Genomic DNA, 21,494 nt, shown 5'->3' with positions numbered 1-21,494 from the left:
ATCTCCGTTAAGAGATATGTCTAGAATTGTAAATAGTTGGAGCTCAAACAGTACTGACTTTTGGAAGACTTTCCTCAAGCTGATGAAAATGAGGAATTTCAAAGCTGTAATGTTCTTGTTTTCAGAAATAAACAAACCCAAAACAAATCATACCCAAATGGGGAGAATGTTAGTATGGGCTCTTTTGGCTTTATCTTGTATAATAATCTTTAAGCAGTTCACCATAAAAGACATATTGACAAGATAAATGAAAAGCTTAACTCTTTATTTTGTGTGAAACACATAGAGCCAAATACATTTTGTCTCTGATGCGTTCTTCTGCATCATTTCTGTGTGAGGGACCGGGGTTTAGGAAGTCACACAGAAGGTTCTTGTGACCTTGCAGAGGTCTTGATTATCAGTTGTCAGCTGTCAGTGTCAAAACAAGTGTGGTTTCTTCTAATCACTTAGGTCCTTGGGCATTTTGTTTTTTCCCTCCTTGGCAGGCAAGGGAGGAAAATGTTCTGTTTAAATTGTTCAGTGCTGCTTCATCACTGGATGCCTTCCCACCGGGAAACCCCTGTGAGCATCATGCTGGGACTCGTAAGGCAGTAATTCTCAGTGGGGCTTTAAAGGGAGGAGAACCATGGTCTGTGGGCAGCATCCATGTTGCCAGCAACTCGGACTCCAGGGAGGCACAGGTTTTTGAGAAAAGAAAGAGAGGGATTAGGGCATTCCCAAAAGAGGGCTGTTTTTAGTGGCATCCGTTGAGGTGGGGCTCACTTTAAGAAGGTCATGTCTGATTAGAGGCAGTGTGGCCTGGCAGAAGCAGTGTGGGCTTTGGAACCCCACAGACTGGCCATTTTCCAGATATCCGACCTTGAGATAAATCATTTGATCTTTTAAGTCTCCAAATAAAATGGGCCTGATTCTTACTTTGAGGGGTTCTTATAAAAGTGAAATTGCGGGGCGCCTGGGTGGCGCAGTCGGTTAAGCGTCCGACTTCAGCCAGGTCACGATCTCACGGTCCGTGAGTTTGAGCCCCGCGTCAGGCTCTGGGCTGATGGCTCGGAGCCTGGAGCCTGTTTCCGATTCTGTGTCTCCCTCTCTCTCTGCCCCTCCCCCGTTCATGCTCTGTCTCTCTCTGTCCCAAAAAATAAATTAAAAAAAAGTTGAAAAAAAAAAAAAAGTGAAATTGAATTTAAAAGTCACAAATCACCCACACTGACTCAAGAAGAAATAGAAAATCTGAATAGACCTATAGCAAGGAAAGACACTGAATTGATAATTAAAATTTTCCCACAAAGAAAAGCCCAGGTTGGGATAGCTTCACTGCCGAATTCCACCAGACATTTGAAGAAATAATGCTAATCCTTTATGAACTCTTCCAGAAAATAGAGTAGGGGAAAGTTCCCCGTTCAATCAAGGAGGCAAGAATTTCTGTGATACCAAGGCCAGACATAGATGTGACAAGAAAACTACAGAGCATTATCCTTCATGCATATAGACACAAAAATCCTCAATAAAATATTAGGGAATTGAATCCAGCAACATATAGAAAGGATTATAGTAGGATTTTTCTCAAGAATGCAATATCAGTTTATCCCAGAATATAAATTAACGCAATATACTACAGTAATAAAGGACAAAAACTACATGATCATTTCAGTAGGTGCAGAAAAAGCATTTGACAAAATCTAACACCCAGTCATAAAAGCTCTCAACTAACTAGGAATAGGTGGGAACATCCTTTGATAACAAAGCATCTACAAAAACCCTATAGCTGACATCATACTTAATGGTGAAAGACTGAAAGCTTTCCCTTGAGATCAGGAACAAGGCAAAAATGATTGCTTTCGCTATTTCAATTTAACATTGTATTAGAGTTTCTAGCTAGCTCAATCAGGTAAGAAGAAGAAATAAACTGCACCCAGAGTGGAAAGGAAGAAGTAAAAACTATCTTTATCTAAAGATAATATGATCTTGTATTTAGACATGTTTAAGAAATTTAAAAAATTCTTATATGGAGAATAAATGAGCTCAGCAAGATCACAGAATAAAAGTTGATCTTATTTCTGTAATTAGTTATGAATACTATATAGTGAAATTGAGAAAACAACCTCATTCATAATAGTATCAAATAAAATAAAATAGGAATAAATTTAGCAAAAATCTATAAGACTCCTACATTGAAAAATATACCACATTTCTAAGAGAAATTTTAAAATCTCCAAATAAATGGGAAGATAGTTCAATCATACTGATTGACTGGAAGACTCAGTATTATGAAGATGGTAATTCTCACCAAATTGAGATTCAGTATCCATCAGTTTGGAAAGAGTTGCCATCTTAATCCATGTCAAAATCCCAGCAGCCCTCTTTTGGCAATTGAGAAGCTGACAAGCTAATCCTTAAACTTACGCAAAAGTACAAAGGGCCCAAAATAGCCAAAGCAATCTTGTAAGTTGGAGGATTTACACTTTTCAATGTCAAAACTTACTACAAAGCCACAATAATTAAGACTATATAGTACTGGCCTAAGGACAGACACACACAGATCAATGGACCAGGATTAAGGGTCCATAAATAAACCTTTCTCTTTATCCATCATCTTTATCGTCAGTTGAGTTTTCAACAAAAGTACCAAGACAACTTGATGGGGGGGAAGAATAATTTTTTCAACAAATGATGCCGGGACAATGGCATATCCACACGTGAAAAGATGAGCCTAGACCCTTGCATCAGACAAAAACATTAACTCAGGGGTGCCTGGCTGACTCAGTCGGAGGGGTGTGTGAGTCTTGGTCTCGGGGTCGTGGGTTCGAGCCCCATGATGAGGGTAGAGATTAAAACTTAAAAAAAAACTAACTCAAAATGGACCATAAACCTGATGCAAAACTTAAAATTAAAAAACTTTCAGAAGAAAATGTAGGAGAAAATATTTGTTATCTTGGGTTGGGCAAATGTTTCTCAGATATGAAGACGAGAACACAATCCATAAAAGAAAAAATCGAATTGTACTACCTCAAAATAAAAAACTTACGTGCTTTAAAAGATACCATGAAGAAAATGAAAAGATAAGCCACAGACTGGGGGAAATATATCCAAATCATGTATCTGATAAAGAACTTTTGGCTAAAACATATATATATATATATATATATATATATATATATATATATAGAAAATTTTATATAATTATAAAATGGACAAAAGGTTTGAATAGACATTTCACCAAAAGATATGGTCAACAAGGACACAAAGAGATGGCTCAACATGATTGTCATTAGGGAAATAAAACTTAAAACTAGCATGAAATAGCACTTCACACACTGGAAGAACTGTAATGAAAGAGATAGATAAGAACATGTATGGGAGGGGATATGGAGAACTAGAATCCTTACACATTGCCAGTGGAAATGGAAAATGGTACAGCTACATAAGAAAACATTTTCACGGTTTCTTTTGAAAGTTAAAAATGAATATACCATATGACTCAGAAATTCTAGTCCCGGGAATCTACTCAACAGAAATGAAAACATGTCCACACACAGACTTGTATGTGAATGTTCATAACAGCTTTATTTAGAATAGCCCCAAACTGGAAACAACAAATGTCCATCAACGGGTGAAATGGATAAACAAAATATGGTTTATCCATACAACGAAATACTAGGCAGCAATAAAAAAAGAACAAAATACGGGTGCCTGCTAAAACATGAACCACAAAAACATACTAACTGAAAGAAGCCAGGTGCAAAAAACCCCACATATTATATGAATCCATTTATATGCAACGTTCAGGTAAATGTCAGAGTGACTGCAAATGGGCATGGGGATCTTTTTGGGGTGATGGAGATTTTCTGAAATTGAGTCGTGGTAGTGATTGCACAACTTTGTAAACCCAGTAAAATATCACTGAATTATACTCTTGGAAATGAATTTTACGGTATGTAAATTATTGCTTAATAAAACTGCTAACGATTAAATAAGTTTAATCTACATTGTAGCGCCCAGCACACGGTCCTCGATAAATGCTCAGATTGTTCTTTTGGAGGATGTATTTTGTCTTCCGAGCTCAGACCTGATGCCTCAGAGGGCGAGGATGGCAACAAGTGCTAACGGCTAGTGTTTCTGGAGTCCTTGCTATGTTCCAGACTCTAACGGTTTTCTATATATGATCTCCTTCAGCTCTCACAACAATCCTTGGACCAAGGTAGTATTACGACTGTTCACAGTTAGGGAAACGGAAGCTTTGCTGAGGTCACCGGGCCAAGGTGTGAAGAGTCATCTGTCTCCAATAGATCTAAGCTGTCCTGGTGTATTGAGAACCTTTAAGACTTAAGAATTTCTAGTCCGGTTATGGGGCCAGCTTGGTGGCTCTGAGCACCTCCTTCATTCTAAGCCTTCCCTGTTTGAAACCTTGCTATTCTAGATTACCTGGCAGTCTGCAATGTGAGATTGTCGGCCACCATAACACTAATTGCCTGCCTGCCTCTGACTCATGTTTATCTTTGTTATAAGATTGTTGACCCCTACTGGGGTGCATGGGGTGCTCAGTCTGTTAAGTGGCTGACTTCGGCTCAAGTCATGATCTCACAGTCCGTGAGTTCGAGCCCCACGTGGGGCTCTGTGCTGGCAGCTCAGAGCCTGGAGCCTGCTTCGGATTCTGTGTCTCTTTTCCTCTCTCTCTCTCTCTCTCTTTCTCCCCCTCCCCCACTCACGCTCTGTCTCTGTCTCTCAAAAATGAATAAACATTAAAAAAATTTTAAGACCGTGACCCCTCCTGACCCACGTTGGAGGATGGTGGCGAAGGGCAGTTTCTGAACACTGCCTGGTTGACTTCTCTGACTCGTGCTGATATTTTGGCTCACCTCTGCCCTCAGAGTTCCCTGGAGGTCATGAAAACGTTTCCCCAGGCTTTTCCCTCAGTAGGCCCATGGCCCATTCATGGTCATCCCTGGGCCACAGTATATAGCCTCACTTTAGGAGGGAAGAACCTCCTATCAGTTTGGAATATTTTATCCTTTAGAATTTAGCACCTGGTGATGCTCTAGGCTACAGGGTTGGAAGGGTTGGGCAGAGTTTCAGTTCAGTTGCTAATTGTGCTTTAAATCCTTGGGCCTTCTCACTCTTTCTACCATATTGCTCACGTCCTAGGATTCTTAGGGTTTCATTGGCTCTATTAAGCACCATGGCTAATGTTCTCTATTGGATTCCTATTAGATATTATTTGAAACATAAAAGGTGTAGATACTCAGATGGTCCTATACGAGGTCAAGTAGGAGTGAAAATCCCCCTCACATCCACCAGTGTTCAAACTCACAGTCTACGTACTCTTCCGCAGCCAACAATTTGATACCCCTAGTGTTTTGTCATCGTTCCATAAACCGCCTCAAATTTGCTCTGCTCATCGCCTTTGCTACACGTATCCACCATGTCTGGATTCAACCGCCTATCAATCACTGCTTACCCAATCTCTCCCATGATCAGGACCTGTGCTAGGAGCACGAGGGAGGCTAGGAAGCTTAATACTAATCCTTTCTTTGGGGATCTTTTAGAATCTTCTCGGGCCAATTGTAGACGGGAGGCACGTATACAAAGAGGAAATTGATACGCACTGAGATAATGGGATGGGGAAGAGATAACCGCATATCACTGTTGAAACTACAGTTGCTTCTAGATTGCTTGGGTCAGATTGACCATAGTTGAGGCATAGCAGGGACCTAGCTAGAGAAACTCACCTCCAGGGAAGGCCTCTCTAATTAGGTGGCCTGAGACGCTTGGCTCTGGTTGCTCTCCCAGAGTGGGAGGAGAGAGTCAAGGCCTAGGTGGGGCTGCACCTCAGGATGCTGCAAGCTCCACTCCAACAGAGGTGCTCCCCTGACAGGTAATCAAGAGTTGTCTATCTTCTTAACTGAAAATTTGGGGTTATCTCCGACTTTCCAGCAGCCCGCCCCTCCCTACTCCAGATTTGCTTCATTCGCAGACCATTTAATATGCTCCTGAATAACAGAAATAGGAGTATATATTTAAGCTGTTATGAAGCAAAAGTTAACTCAAGTCACACTTCCTCTTTGAGCCAGCTTCCTGTGTTGGATGGCACCATCGGTCTTTCACCTGTTTCTGTCCTTCTCCTTCCATCCTATTTTAGCTGAACCATGGGCCAAAATGGCTCCTGTCGTAGGGAGGAGGCTATAACCGTTATCCATAACACGGTTTCTGTGGGAAAACGTATTGTGTGCTAATACAGAGCATACCTGCCTCTCCTCCAATCCCTCCCATCCTGCCTGGGACAACTGCTCCATGAAATCCCTTTGGTCCCTGGAGGGTGGGAGAGACTGAGGAGGGAGGGTGAGCAGCAGGGAGCCGCACTCCTTCCCTCCTCTCAGCATGCAAACTGAGCGGCTTGCTTGCTTTTTATCTTGATTATATATATGTTGGGCTTTAGTGTTTGATTCCTTTTGAACAATGAATCCTGCTGTTAAGCAAAAAATACTGAAAACTACTGATTTAAGAAAGCCGGTATTAAGTGCAATGCTGAACTAGTGATTTAAAGGAAGTTTGCTTAGGGACTTGAAATCACAATCCAGAAGAACAAATTCACTGTTAGTCCTGGACATACTCCAAGTTCATGCTCTCTTGACTCTGCTAAGTTCTAAGAACACTGTAGCCTAGATCTTTATTTTCAGCCTGCAATCTGTAATCATGTCTCAACCCGGAAGGGAATGAAGTGGCATTCAGATTTGAGGGATTATAAAGATATGTGTGTTTAAGCTTTTGCACTGTTTGCATTTGCATTACAGATACAAAGGTTTTAGAATTGTTTATGGAAGGCCCTTTTCCTGAACATATTTTTCTACCCATCTTCTAAAGAGAACACTGAAAAATATTCTATTTTCTTTGTGTCCAGGCTAGAAATTACTAAATAATGTTAAATCATCATAACTTTTATTATTTTCCTCATGTGGGTCTTTTGGGGTACACTAAAAGCTTTGCACCCCTCTGATGGTTTGTCATGAAACATGGCGTCTGTGGATACAGCATTGTTCGCTGTTTGCTTACGAAAGGTGACACTGGGAAGCAGGAAGAGTTGGAGCCAGTCATTGGAAGCTGGGTATTTCTGATTTTCTTGATTACCCTGATTCTAGTAAGTTTCTTAACAGCTCAAGTCCCAGGAACAAGGATACTAGCTTTGCTGATTTCACAGGCATGTTTTGAGTTGAAATGAACATTGCTACGTGAAGGCTTTTGGCAAATATCAAGAGCTCTCCAAAACTACTCGGTCCCGTCCCCTCAAGTGAATGGGGCTCTGCGTTTTTTCACATGACACCTGTCATGACACCTGTTATCTAAAGACAACTTGACTTCCTCTTCGGGTACGCTGAGATTCAGTCTCTTAGAAGAGAAAACGAAAACTATAAAAGTTGTAGGACTTACCTTGCGTAACTTTTTTGGGATTTCTCATAATCTTTATGTAAATGTCATTTTTCGAGAAAGAAGAATGGATTATCATGCGTATGTGTTTGTAACTTGAATTTTATTGCCCACTACGATGTTATTACTGTTGCATAGAGATTAGGCATTTAAGTTTTCATTCACAGAATTTCATATCGCTTTATTATATGAAACACAGAGGTATTACAAGGAAGATTGTAACAGCAGCAATGTTTTAGATCTTCTCTGTCTTGTTCATTTCCGTGAAGTAAGTAGTACTAACAGGAAAGCATTAATCTCTGGCTGGTACATACATTTCAAATGTGTAAACAGCACGTTCCATGTCTTAATTGTATTAAAACAGAGAGACATTACAAGGATGATTGTAGAACCGGTAAAGCTATTTCTACAAGAAATTTCGAACAGAAATTTAGGATGTTTACAGAGCTCAAAATAAGGTTTTTTCATTTGGAAAAATTCTTGAGTTTTCAAACCTAGTACAACTGAGCTGCCCTGGATATTTGAAATGCAGCATTTTCCCTTTCCCTCATTTTGTGTTGTTACAGAGGAAATGGGTTTTCAGTATACATGATTCAAGTGGGGGAAAAAACTCCATATTTAATTCCAAAATATTCCTTAGACTGGAAAAAAAAATCTCTTTTGGAGTAGTCATGTTTTTTTAATAGTAACTCTATAGCCAAAGAATTTATTATGTTAATGCAGAAATACAAACAGCTTTCTCGAACAAAATACCTACTATTTTCTAGCTGCCTAACAGAAATGATTTACTCAAGAAAACAGAACAAAATTTCTCAGTTGCATTATCCAGCTTTGTAAATATTTTGCCAGAGCTTTTTTTTTTTTTTTTTCTTGGGGTGGGGGAAGCAAATAAAAGAGTTTAAAAGCTCAAATGTGTCTATTTTGTTTTAGCTTGGTGTATTTATTAAGAGTGAATTCTGTATGTTTTTGCAGTTCATCAATATGTGTATTTAGAAGTTTTTCAAATTCTTTTGCTCGCTTCTCTTCCTCCAGAAGGAAATGCTGTGCAGCCAAAGAGGCTGGGAAGACTATATCTGGGGGAGACTAAAGAGAGAAAGACACGTTAGGTGAGGAACACAAAGCCTTTTCAACCTTCCTGTTTCCAGGCATGCCTCATCCCTGGCATGCTGTCAGACGGTACAGCTCTTAATGAAACAATCCAGGCTGAACCGTCCCTACTGGTATAACGCAGTCACTGCTCGTGCAATCCTCCACAAATGACAACATCACAGCACCCTTATATTAAAAAACTCCAGAAATGAATATTACCGTGTCCAGCTGCAAATGCAGGGCCCACAAAATTCCCATGGAACTTGCCTCAAACACACTCAACTAATTTGTAAAGCCAAGGGTTTTCATCGGAAAACAAGCAACTCCAAAAAGCTCATGTTAAGATTACAGTAGGACGGGGGCAAAGAAAGCTTGTATAGGGGGAAAAATTAAGGACTGGCTGAAAATGGGAGCTAATCGCTGTTTGGAGTTGGCCGGGTGAGGAGGGCTGGCAGCATGATGCATCCTGGGTAAGAGTGGCTTCCTCCTGGGGAACGCCATGACGCGGGAATGTATTTCGTTTGTCCACTGAGAAAGCGTCATGGTAAGCGCCCAGTTCCACACTTCACGGCAATATGGAAGTGCTCATTTAACTGCCTGTGACCTAAGTTCTTACTAATGCACGCGTGTGCACATGCACACACACACACACACACGTGTGCGCGTGCTTCATTCAAACTACTGTTTTAGGTTAATTTAAAAAATAAGTTGAGGCCATCTGTACTTTAATTTTCTAGTTCTGGGGTCCCTGAACTCTTCTTCAACTTTTGTTTTATTGGAAGAATGGAGCTTTATATGGTGTTTCAAGAGTCGACGATCTGTATGCCGGTGAACTTTGCTATAGGGGAATTGAGTTCGTAAGTCTGGCCTCTGACAAAAGTGTATGGATCTTGGCGGATGATAATGGAGTGCCGTAGAAACTCATCCAAGTAGTAGCGCCAGCTGGGGCTGTGGTGCCGAATAGAGTATCTTTACTATAGACTTAGGTACACGATATGCTGCTGTTGACTTGGCAAATGCACTCTTTTTAATACCCAATGAGGAGGAGGATCAGAAGTAGCTGGTGTCCACGTGGGACAGACAACAGTACACATTCATGTTCTTGCCCCAGTGTTATGTGTTATGTAAGGATGCTGTCACAATAAATTCTGAAGAAGCCTGGGCCGTCTGGACATTCCAAGGGCTGTAAATTATAAGGCATAATGTAGTAACATTAACATCACGCTAAGATCTGATGAGCAGGAAGTGGCAAGTATGTCGAAGGCTTGGAAGGACACACTCCATCCAGAGAGTGAAAGATAAACCCCATAAATGGTTCACAGGCTTGACACTTAAAAAATATTTTTTTTAATATCCATTTATTGTTTTGAGAGCGAGAGAGAGCGGGAGAGGGGCAGAGAGAGGGAGACACAGAATCCGAAGCAGGCTCCAGGTTCTGAGCTGTCAGCACAGAGCCCGACATGGAGCTCGAACCCACAAACTGTGAGGTCATGACCTGAGCCAAAATTGGATGCTTAACCGACTGAGCCACCCAGGAGCCCTGGGCTTGACACGTTTTTAGGTGTCCAGTTATATGGAGCATGGTAGAATATCTCTTAAGCACAAATTAATGCACCTTGCATTTCTTATCACTAAAGAAGCACAAAGCTTGGTAGGTCTCTTCAGGTTTTGGAAGCAGCATCTTCCACTCTTGGGTGGAATAATCTGACTCATTTACTGGGTGACACAGAAGGCTGTTTCTGTTTCATTTTGTGTTTGCGGTAGAGCCCAGAGCAAGAAAGGACACTGCAGTAGGTTGGGAATGGGGTACGAGCAGTCCTACCACCTGGGCAAAATGACTTGGAAGATCCCATACTAGAAGAATCTCTGATACAGAAAAAAAATTGCTTTGTGCAGCCTCTGCAAAGTTTCACGAGTCAAGTTGCATTGAAGACCCTTAAGATTTTGAAGCCAAGGCCATGCCACCTGGGGCAGAAAACCGTCTACTGTTGACAAAACAGTTCCTGTAATGCTACTGAGTTGAGACAGAGCATCTAAGAAGCGGGTATGATGACTTGATCTAGCCTCTGTCCTTGGCCACTCTGGTGGAAATTATGGACGGGCCCAACAGCATGGTCTCCCTTTCACCAAGGTTAATTTAGTGAACTGTTGCTTGTTGAATGTCTGATCTGCTTGCAATACAGACTAGAGCTGAGTTCCTGACATGGCACCATCCCTCAAAGAGACCAACCAGCCTCTTGGTGGCAATTTGTTTACACCAGGTCCCTGACACCTTGGAAAGGGCAATGTTTCATCCTTACCAGCAGCACTGACATATATTGTATGGGTTTGCCTTTCCTGCCTGAAGGGCCTTGGCCTTGACCACTACCTGAAAGCTCGCAGAGAGACTGATTTACTGACGTGGGATCCTGATTAGTAGTAAAGGAACCTACCTTAAAGCAGAGGAGTACGGCAGTGGGGGCATGACCATGGTATTCATTGGTCTTACCACATATAGCACCATCTAGAGGATGCTAGCCCGATAGGCTTCTTGAAGGCAGAACTGAGGCATCAGCTTGCAAATTTTAACTTGTGAGGATGGGGTACTATTCGTCAGGATATGGTATAGACTTTAAACCAATGGCCCTTATATGCTACTGTATTTCCAACAGGTAGAATACACGAATCTGGGAATGAAACGGAGGATGTAGGAATGGCTCCACTCTATCATTTCTGTTGACCCACTTGGAGAATTAGTACCTTCTGTCTTTGTATCTTTAGGCTCTGTTGATCTACAGGTCCCGGGTCTCAGAGGGAGAAATGCCTCCACCAAGAGACCTGTAAGAGTGTCACTACACTTAAAGCACTAGCTGGCACCTAGCCACTTTGGGCTCCTCATGCTGGCAGTTCAGAGGCACAGAAAAGAGGTGCTATACTGGCAGGGGTACCTGGCCCTAATCATTACAAAGGCTACTACTGTATAATGGGGGCAGTGAAGAATATGTTTTATGTTTAGGCGAGCCACTGAGGTTTCTTTGAATACTCTCATGCCCAGTTTTAACTGTAAATGGCAAACCACATCCGGATAAGGCCATGGGAACCAGGGGCTCACCCCACAAGGCAAGCTACCTGGCCAGCTGAGAGGGAGGGGAATCTAGAATGGGTGAGGGAATGGTGTCTATCAAGTCCTTGAGACCGGTTGTAGCATCAAGTTGTAGCAACCCTCCTCTTATAGGTTTTCCCAGAAATTATGACCAGTCAGAATCTTGGAGAAGACAGGTCTGAGTGGAATGAACAACAGGAGTTGAACACGGATCTGAGTGGTTCAAGAGGTGGACTATAGTGGATGCTGTTGGTGCCCTACTGGAATTTCCTTCACCAGGCTGGTGCATCTGTCCTCCAGCTGCTGTGGGTGTTGGTTCTCTGGAGACCTGCCCTCAGCTGAACCGGAGCCTTCTGCCTCATCTGGGAAGTTGTAATACCCGCCTCAGCCCATTCCCTTCTCCTCTAAGAGGCAATGACTGACTGACAGGGGGTACAAAATGCCAGACTTCTTGTCTCCGGGGGAACCAACTCTGTTGTGCAATTTGTGCCCCAAGCTCCTGGTGAGACCACGCCAATCTCCTCTCTAGCTGAGATCTTATCCTTGTTTAGCTTTTCTCCCTTCCCCTAGACTGCTTCCCTGACTCTCCTCCTGCCAAGAATAGTACCCTCAATAAATCACTTTCATAGGAATCTTCATCTCAGATTCTAGGAAACCTGATCTCAGATGACTTCTGGCTTGAGTGATGATTGGGTGACATCAACGCCATTTATTGATAAACGAAAAACAGTAGAAGGAACCCATTAAGGGTAAGGTCTTATTTATTTTTGATTCTCCAGATTCTAGCAGTTTCTAGCACAGAGTATATTTCAAACAAAATTTTGAATTAATATATGAATGAAGAAAATGCATTTGATCTTAAATAATGCTGAGTTAGAGGTGACTTGGGGCTCAGACTGTCATGTAGACAATGAGATATATCAATCCAGATCCCAAAAGGTTGGTTTGGATTAGAGATATTTCAAAGTTATAGATAATTAAAGCTGTGAGTCTGACTGAAATCATCCAAAACAAGCAAATAAAAACAGCAGTTCAAAAATGGAATCTTGGGGGCGCCTGGGTGGCTCAGTCGGTTGAGCGTCCGACTTCGGCTCAGGTCATGATCTCACAGTTCGTGGGTTCGAGCCCCACATCAGGCTCTGTGCTGACCGCTTGCTCAGAGCCTGGAGCCTGCTTCAGATTCTGTCTCCTTCTCTCTCTGCCCCTCCCCCGCTCACGCTTTGTCTCACTCTGTTTCTCAAAAAAAAAAAAAAAAAGGAATCTACGAGAGTGCTTCATTTCAGGCACCCACTCCCATGGCTGCGTTCTTGACATTGTCATCAACGATAACTTCATTATTTACTAATCAAGATTTTCAGCAACCCACCCATTACCCTTCCAGCTTATTTTGTCTCATATTCCTACTTTCTCACAGCATCCATTCCCTTCTGATTCTGCTTATATTCCAGATCCATCGTTGTAACCATTCCTCTGTTCTAGGTACTTGGTAAAACCCAAGCCTAAATAAAGTGCTGACGCATGCCTGCACCTGAGCAGCTGAATGCTGGGGTGGGTGGATGGAGGAGGAATTCTATTACTGCAGGGGCTGCTTTTACTTACAGTTCAGGACCTCGTGTGTCAAAAGGTTAGTTAACACCATCTGCCCATTCTACTAGTATATTCATTTTCTCACTCATTACCGGGTGGCCTCGCCTCTTTCTCGGGAGGGAGCCCCTTCCTCTCTACACCCATTTGCACCATAGCCATATTTCAGGCCATACTCTGTTTCAGGGACTCTTACTCCTATCTGTACTGTGGATTCTATTCCTTCTTGTCTTCTCAGTAGCTGCTTCTGCAGATGAACTTCGTCACTCATGGGTCCCCCCGCTCTTCACCATCAAACTTTGCTCCTCTCCTTGAAGATCCCCACCAGACCACTAAGTATTGTGGTCTAAGGCCTGGTCTTGGGAGTTTCCCTATTTATACTCATCCAGTCCTATAGATTGAAATACCAGTCCTATGCTGATGACCCCCATATTTTACTTCTAGCGCTGATCTCTTCCTTAGATACCAGATTCACATATCCGAACGCTTATCTGGTCTCTCCAATTGCATGTCTGATAGACATTTTAAATTTAAATGCCCAACCTAGAAATCATGACTTTCTCCTCTAACCCTGCTCCTTCCCCTAGTCTTTCAGGTCCGAAAGCGGTGCTAGTTTCCACCCAATGCTCAGGCTTAAATCCTGGGAGTCATCTCTCAGTCCTCTCTTTCCCTCACTCCCCAGAGCCAACCTGCTGTCCGTCTGGTCTGTTCTCCACAGCGTTTCCTGGATCCGCTGTGTTACTCTGTGTCCACGCTGCCAAGCCAGCATCATCATCTCTTGCCCGGACTACTGAAAAGAGCCCGGAGATGGTTCTTCCCGCTTCTCCTTTTGGCCCTCTAGAATTTATTACTTATTTGGCACTCAAAGGGTCTTTTCAAAGGTATTTTTGAAACGAAAGTCAAATTCCTTCCTATGGCCTACAGTCTCTCCGCATATGGCCTTCCTCTGACTGCTTCTCTGGCCCCCTTTCATTCCATTCTCTCTCTCCCCTTCTAGGCTCCAGACCCCACCCACCCCCCTTTTGGTTCTCAAACTTTACTACTCTTGTTTCTGCCTTGCAGATTTGCACTCGTGGTTCTCTCGGCCGGAAGCCCTCTTCCTCCAGGTCTTTCGATCTTTTTCTGTTAATTTAGGTCCCCCCTCAGCGTCCCCTCCTCATTCTCCTGGCCACTCAACTGACAGTAATTCCCCACACTGCCATCACTTCCTATCATATCACTGGCTTTTCTTTCCTCGTAGAATTTACCACTCTTTGATATTTTCTTATATATTCATTTGTTTCTAGTCATTAGTTGTCCCTTCCCTTTTTTGAGGTACAGGGCACATAAAATAAGACCATTTAAAAATGAACAGTTTGGTTCATTTGGTTCTGACTTAGTACATTCGCAATGTTGTGCAACCACCATCTCTCTCTAGTTACAAAATATTTTCATCATCCTGAAAGGAACCTGAACCCATCAAGCCACTGATCCTCATTCCTTGCTCCCTGCACTGCTCGTGGAACCATCAGTCTGCACCCTGTTTCTATGATTTACCTGTTCTGAGCGCTTCTCATAGGTGGAATAATACAATATATGACCTCTTGTGGCTAATTGCTTTCACTTAGCATAATATTTTGGAGGTTCACCTGCCACAATATAGCATATATCAATACTTCACTCCTTTTTATGGCTACATAGTATTCCATCGTGTGTGTCTATAACACTGTTTATTCATTCATCCATCAATGGGGTTCCTCTCTTTTTTTTCACTAGACTGTAGACTTGTCTGTCTCATCAAAGATGTGTTTAAAACAGAACCTTCCATATCCTGGGTGCTTGTAATACAGGTTGATTTTATGAACGAACGATGACATCTAAGGACAGGCATAGGAGAGAGAAACTTGGAAGCAGACTGGGAAACAGGAAACAGGCAGCAGGAAAAATCAGTGGAAAATAGTGTCATTGGCTTCAATAGAAGCCAGAGAATATGAGTTTCAAGAAAAAATGATGAAGGAAGATGAGTTCTTAAAAGCATATTTAATTAACAACTAGAAGGTCGCTGGTGCTCTCGGTAGGGACAGTACTGATATAGAAGTTAAAATGCAGAAGTTGACGGAAACCACTGGACTCAGAACAGTGGACTGGGCTATGTCTTTCAGACTCTGGGGCCCTGTCACAGATTAAATTCCCCACGCCCAGACCTAAAACAGTAGAGAATTTTCTTTCCTAGTGACTCTGGGGCTCATGAACGTCCTCAAAGGAGTAATGTGGAATTTTAGAGACAGAAGGAAGCCCAGTGTCTATTAAGTTAATACAATGGATACCCTTGTATGCTTTTTATGTGCCTACGAGTACCACACACTATTTTAGGTGCTGGGGTTACAACGGTAAAACAAAGACAGAAAAAAAAAAATCTCTGCTTTCATGGAGCTTAAATTCTAAGGGAGGGAGGCAAACAAATAAGCAGACATAAAATGTCTTACGGTGAAGTGCTATGAAAACAAACAAACACCGGACAAGGGATCGAAGAGGGAGGGGCCGCCACAGGTTGGCTGCTCAGACATCTCGGATGAGGCGATATCTGAGCAGAGACTAACGATCCTAAAATGCTAAAATCATCTGATATTAGAACCATGGGGCATTTAGCAATTCATCATGTTTTGTTTTCCTTTTGCCTCACTGGAGTACATGCTTGCTTTGGAGTCCTTCAAGATCAAAAATTTGCGATACAGAATTGGCTAAGTCCCCTTAGTAGTTCCTACAACTACAATGAGGAAGTTGATTTTGTTTACTTTGTTGGCATAGAATTTTATTCTTTTCAGATAACTTTGGCATTTTATGTTGAGATGAACACAAAAGAGCATTTCAAGGCTTTAGAGGTCTCTGACACTTCAAAAGTTAATGGTTTGAAGTCATCTCCTTCCGAAATAGCTTGACTCTGACTTCCAGTCTCTCCCAAAAGAAGGTGATGGATTCCAGAAAAGCAGTAAAGTACTCATGGGACACCCCATCCAGTTTAGACATTTTCTGTTGTCATTGTTTATAATTTGTATCCATTAGCATATCAGGGAGAGGCAGTGAAAATTACACAATGTACTTTGAATACAAGTGAAAGTAATTGCCACCAGTACGACTTACTTTCTGAGGTAAATAGCTACTTTAAAAAACCCTGTGATTATTATGTTCAAGAAATTAAATCATAAAGTAGAAAATTTCAGCCCAGAACTAGAAACTAAGAGGATCAAATGAAAAGTCAAGAGCCAAAAAATGTAAATCCGAAATTAACCTGCACGAGGCCACTCTTCTCAAGACAGGGAGAGCTGGCTCTTTTACCTTCTGCATAGAAACCAACACAGATTGCCAAGGAAAATGAGGAAACAGAGGAATATGAAATGAAGAACACTTTCCCTGTCTTATGAGGTCAGCGTCATCTGATATCAGCGCTTGACAAGGACAGCAAAGGAACACTACAGGCTAATTCTTCTAGGGAACACGAAGCAAAAATTCTAAGCCAACGTGAGCAAACCAAATCCAGCTATCGAGTGGAGTTGATTCCGAGAATTCAGAGGTGGGTTAACAACCGAAAATCGAGAAATACATCACATTAGGCAAGCAAAAGAGAAAACTCACATGGTTGTTTCTTTTTTTTTTCTTTTTTCTTTTTGGTAATGTCAAAAGAGGCAGAAAAAGTATTGGATAAAATTCCATATCAATTCATGAACAGAGTTAGCAATCTAGAAATAAGAGGGAATTTCCTTAATCTTTAAAAGAAATCTACAAAACACCTCTAGCAAATATCGTAAAGCTTTCCCTCTGCAGTAACTGAGGAGAGAAAGATGCAGGCTCTACCACGGCCGCTACTCAACATTTCCTGGAGGTCTTAGTACAATAGATCAAGAAAACTAAACAAAAAAATAGAATCTACAGGACTGAAAGACATGTGCAAGTTCAACCGGCTATTTCCACAGGAGAAGGGATTGAGAATATTACCTTGCACCATAGGTAAAAGGCAATTCCAGGCGTAGATGTAAACACAAAAGGTAAAGAGCCAAAGGTTCTAGGAGGTAACGTAGAATAATATTTTTATAACTTGGGATGAAAAAAGTTTTAAATAGCATACCAAAAAATGTTAACCATAAAGGAAAAGATTCGTAAGTTTGGATGTATTAATATTAGGAACTTCAGGTTACCAAAAGATACCCTTAAGTGAAGAGTCAAGTTAAGAACGGGAGAAGATATCTGCGATATATATAATCAACAAAGGACTTATCTTCAGAACATGTAAAGAACTCATACAAATCGATGAGAATAAAGACAATCCAACTTTAGCCAAGGAAACTGAACAGACACTTCATGAAGGAGAAAATTAGGCAAGGAAACTGAACAGACACTTCACGAAGGAGAATATCAAAATGGCCAATAAATACATGAAAAAGTCCTCAACTCCATTAGTCACCAGACAAATAATTAAAACCACAATAGGAAGTTACTACACACTGACCAGGAAAGCTAAAAGGAAAAAGACCAAATAATGCCAAGTGTTGGAAAGAATATGTAACAAGGACACTCATAGACTACTTATTGGGGCATTAACTGGCTCCGGCAGTTAGGAAAACCGCTCGGCACTACCTCCAAAAGCTGACCTTATGCAGCTTATCCTATGACCTAGCAGCTCCACTCTTAGAAGTAAACCCAATAGAAACGTGTACCCATGTGTACCCAGAGACATATGCAAGAATGCTTTTAGCAGAGCTATTCCCAAGCAGGACATAACTCAAACATCTGTTGACAGTAGGATGGGTAGATTGTGGTGTCATTCTACGTAGCATTTATATACAATGGAATACTACAGAGAAACAAAAATGGATCAAGTACAGCCATATAAAACAATACGGGTGACGAGTCTCAGAAATAATGCTGAGCAAAAGAAGCCAGACACAAAGGACACAGGTAATATGATTCTCCTTACGTAAAATCGACAAATGGCCACAACAAATATATGACGTTAGAAGTCAGGACTGTGGTTACCTTGGGGGCAAGTCGAAGGAGTGACTGGAAGGGGACGTGAGGGGTGCCTCTGGAGTGTTACCAATGTTCTGTTCTACCTGGGTAGTAGTTACACTGATGTGCCCTTTGTGCTAATTCATCAAGCTGTCCAATTCTGATTTGTGCAAGCTTCTATATGTATGTCAGAGTCAATAGAAAAGATTTTTTAAAACAGGCATAAAAGATCACTTGTAGCTCTTTAAAATATTCAGATCGTGGAGGGCTCGTGGGATGTTTAGGGATAAGTCCCAAGCACTCAAGATTTTCAAAAGCATCCCCCATAATTCTGGCCTGCATTAGAGGTGAGTAACCAGAGATTGAAATACTTCATGAAACATTACGGATCTCTTTTCCTTCTATAGAAAGGCATGGCCAAAATAATGCACAGGCCCACCTTGGAGTCCTAGTCAAGAAGCAACAATTTTTTTTTTTCCCCCAACAACTGTGTGTATATATACCAGTATATAGGTATCACTGTAAAAGTCATCAGTCCTTCAAGGAAAAAAACAACCACAACCAGCAACTCACCAGTGGGAACACTTCGTCATCGCTAACCAGGGGACTTGTCATTTCTCTGGTTTGAAATGGCAAAGGCGGCAGAGGAGGTGTCACACTTCTGTTGGGCTCCCGGTCTTGGCTAAGTCTAAAAGAGGAGGATGGTCGTCATCACCACCACCAAGGATACTGCTGGTTCATGTAGCTAAGCACTTAAATTTCTCTGATGTCTCACAGGGGGGAGAGCATCACAAAATGTTTGGGCTTATCTCAGGGTCTCTTTGAAAATAATTTTCCTGGTAAGTCATTTCTAATGGTTAATAATGGACAGAAAACTTTGTAATTGTTAAAAATATTCTTCTATCCTTATTGCCTCTGTTGCATCCTTTTCTATGTTACTTTCAAATCTCTTTGCCATTTAATTAAAAAACATGATACCCGTTTCAGAAAAATCTCAGAACAGCTAACAATGCTGCCCTCGAGAAGTCTAAATAATCCTCTTTTTGTATTCTGTAGTTCACTTAACCTTGCTGGCTTTCTTAACAGAATTATACTTGTTTTGTTTTGTTTTGTTTGTTTGATGCCAGAATAAGTCCTTGTACAATAATTCTAATTCCTATAGGGTTTAATAATTTGTAACGTATTTTCAATTAATATCTTCTCCTTAGCTCTTCCACACTTAGTTGTATGACCTTGACCTTAAGCAGAAGGTCCTTAGATCTTTCTGTGACTTTAGTTTTTTCAATGATAAAAAATGAGTTGTTAGGAGACTTGCACTCCACAGTTTGGGTGGAAGGTACAGTACAGAATCGGTTGTTTGTGCTAACATATAAAGTAGAAGATGAAACTGAATAAAAGACCAGTGAGATTTAAAATTTTCGTATGCTGACTAAACAAATGAATAATAAAACAAAAAAACCAAACGAACTTGCCTTAAAATTTTACATAAAAAGATCCTATGGTATGAGCTGTTCAGAACTGAATAAATATCTTTCTGCACATTAACTCATGAAATTGGGGTTGAAATTTAATCAACATCATCAAAGCCCAGGAAACATAAGAATCCCTTCACCTTAAACTTATTTATTCATTTTTACTGATTATTCAAATTCTCCATAGGTAATGATTTACCATTTTCAAAGCCTTCACATTTGAATTTTGCACGGTTCAAACAAATTTACATCATTGTTCTCTGTTCTTATCCAAAGACTATCTGTCTCCACAGACTGGTTTCTTATTATGTAAACATTTCAAAGCGATGCATACAAATAGCAATAAAAGTTAAGTGAGACATCTGTAAATTAGGACATAAAAAACAAACACAACGTGCTTTCCGTTTTTACTTATCTTGAAATATATCTTTTTTAAAATCCATTCTCCCAAACCATAATTACCATGGAAACAGAACAGCAAATTAAACTGAAATAACATGGTTTATGATGTGCACGTTAAGATGAAACATCCGCAATTCAGATAGAATTATAACAATTGCATAGTACATCTGCATAGAATCTTCAGCTGAACCTTTTAATTTGAGGGAGGCTCCCATCTATACTTTAAAGCACAGTGGGACAAAATAAGATAATTATAGAAGTGACTCAAGAAAGATATATCTCGTTGTAATCTCAATTATACAAAGATTTCAGGGAAAGTGTTATTTGTCCTAAATTATCTAAAGAATTCTCTCAATTATCCACTTGGCTTTGGACGTATCGATACAGTTTTATAGTGTTAATTACTAAAACTTACATGTGAACATTCTTTTATTGTACGATCAATAAAATGCAGAGATTGAAAGGAAAGACTACATTAGGGAGTAAAGTACTTTTGCTTTAAATCGTCTTTATAGCTGAAAAGTTCTTCTTCTAGAATGCAGCGATTCAAATACTTCCTAAACCACCTTGCAAGAAATGCTCAGTATATCATTTTAAAAGCTCCTCGGAATTATTTCGGACGGCTTTTAGTAGCCTCTCACGAGTTGGTCTGTCCAGTCAGCTTTTCCACAGGCCCTAGTCCAAGGCCTCTGCCTACTTCTGCCAGGAAAGCAGGCCTCTGTTGTTGTTGGGAACAGAACTCTGCCCACTTGAGACCTGGGTCCACTGTCTGCAATTTTCAGACGTGTCTAACTGTCCATCCCTTCCTGGCCTTCAGTTAATTTTCCCCGGGCTATGGGATAACGTCCTCAGCATGGAATAGGATCCCTTCACAAACGGCTAATTTGCCTGCTTCAGCCTCACCTTCTAACGCTCCACATGATGCTCCCGGTTCTTTGAACAACTCATTATTTCCCGGCCCACAACTGCTCAGCCTGCTATGTTTTGTTTCTTCTTAACACCTTGGCGCAAAATTTTCTCAACTTGCTTTTTTGCTTCTAGATGACTGTTCGTTCCTTGACAAGGGATCCTGTGAGAGTGGTTATGACAAACCTACCGACTTTGTGATTTTCTTAGTATTAGAAACTTTTTATTTATGAACTACATTTGAAGCAATTTTAATGATTAATGTGAGGATTACTAAACTCTTTCCTGTACATGATGTAAACTTTAAGTATGTATCATATATAGAGAAGAAACTCCATTTATTACAAAATTGAGTTGTCATTAAAATTAGTCACATATTAATTGCTCTGGGTAGCACTATTTCAAATTAGCTTTCATCCTTAAACTACAAAACTCTGACTTTTAAAAACTTTTAAAATATTCAATACAGGGGCACCTGGGTGGCTCAGTTGGCTAAGCATCCGGCTCTTGATTTCGGCTCAGGCCATGGTCGCTCAGTTTGTGAGATCAAGCCTGTGTCA

At 41.0% G+C, this 21,494-nt stretch overlaps 1 protein-coding gene across 6 annotated transcripts in view; it reads right to left on the bottom strand.

The window, feature by feature from the left end:
* Positions 1–7,500: 7,500 nt before the first annotated feature.
* Positions 7,501–21,494, bottom strand: part of DEUP1 (deuterosome assembly protein 1) — an 82,303-nt gene continuing 68,309 nt past the window's right edge. For 5 of the 6 annotated variants that reach the window (XM_019450076.2, XM_053900192.1, XM_053900194.1 and 2 more), the window contains 2 exons: positions 18,728–18,842; positions 7,501–8,499 (listed from right to left, as the gene is read on the bottom strand). In XM_019450076.2, coding sequence (XP_019305621.2) covers positions 8,323–8,499; positions 18,728–18,842 — 292 coding nt within the window. In that variant the 3' untranslated portion in view covers positions 7,501–8,322. The remainder of the gene's footprint in view (positions 8,500–18,727; positions 18,843–21,494) is intronic. The other variant, XM_053900195.1, reaches the window with a different exon arrangement.

The sequence above is a fragment of the Panthera pardus genome, unplaced genomic scaffold (genome assembly GCF_024362965.1).
Source record: "Panthera pardus isolate Hobbes unplaced genomic scaffold, ASM2436296v1 HiC_scaffold_12, whole genome shotgun sequence".
Classification (NCBI taxonomy): domain Eukaryota; kingdom Metazoa; phylum Chordata; class Mammalia; order Carnivora; family Felidae; genus Panthera; species Panthera pardus.
Note: the sequence above shows the minus strand (reverse complement) of the source record. Positions and strands in the feature narration are given on the sequence as shown.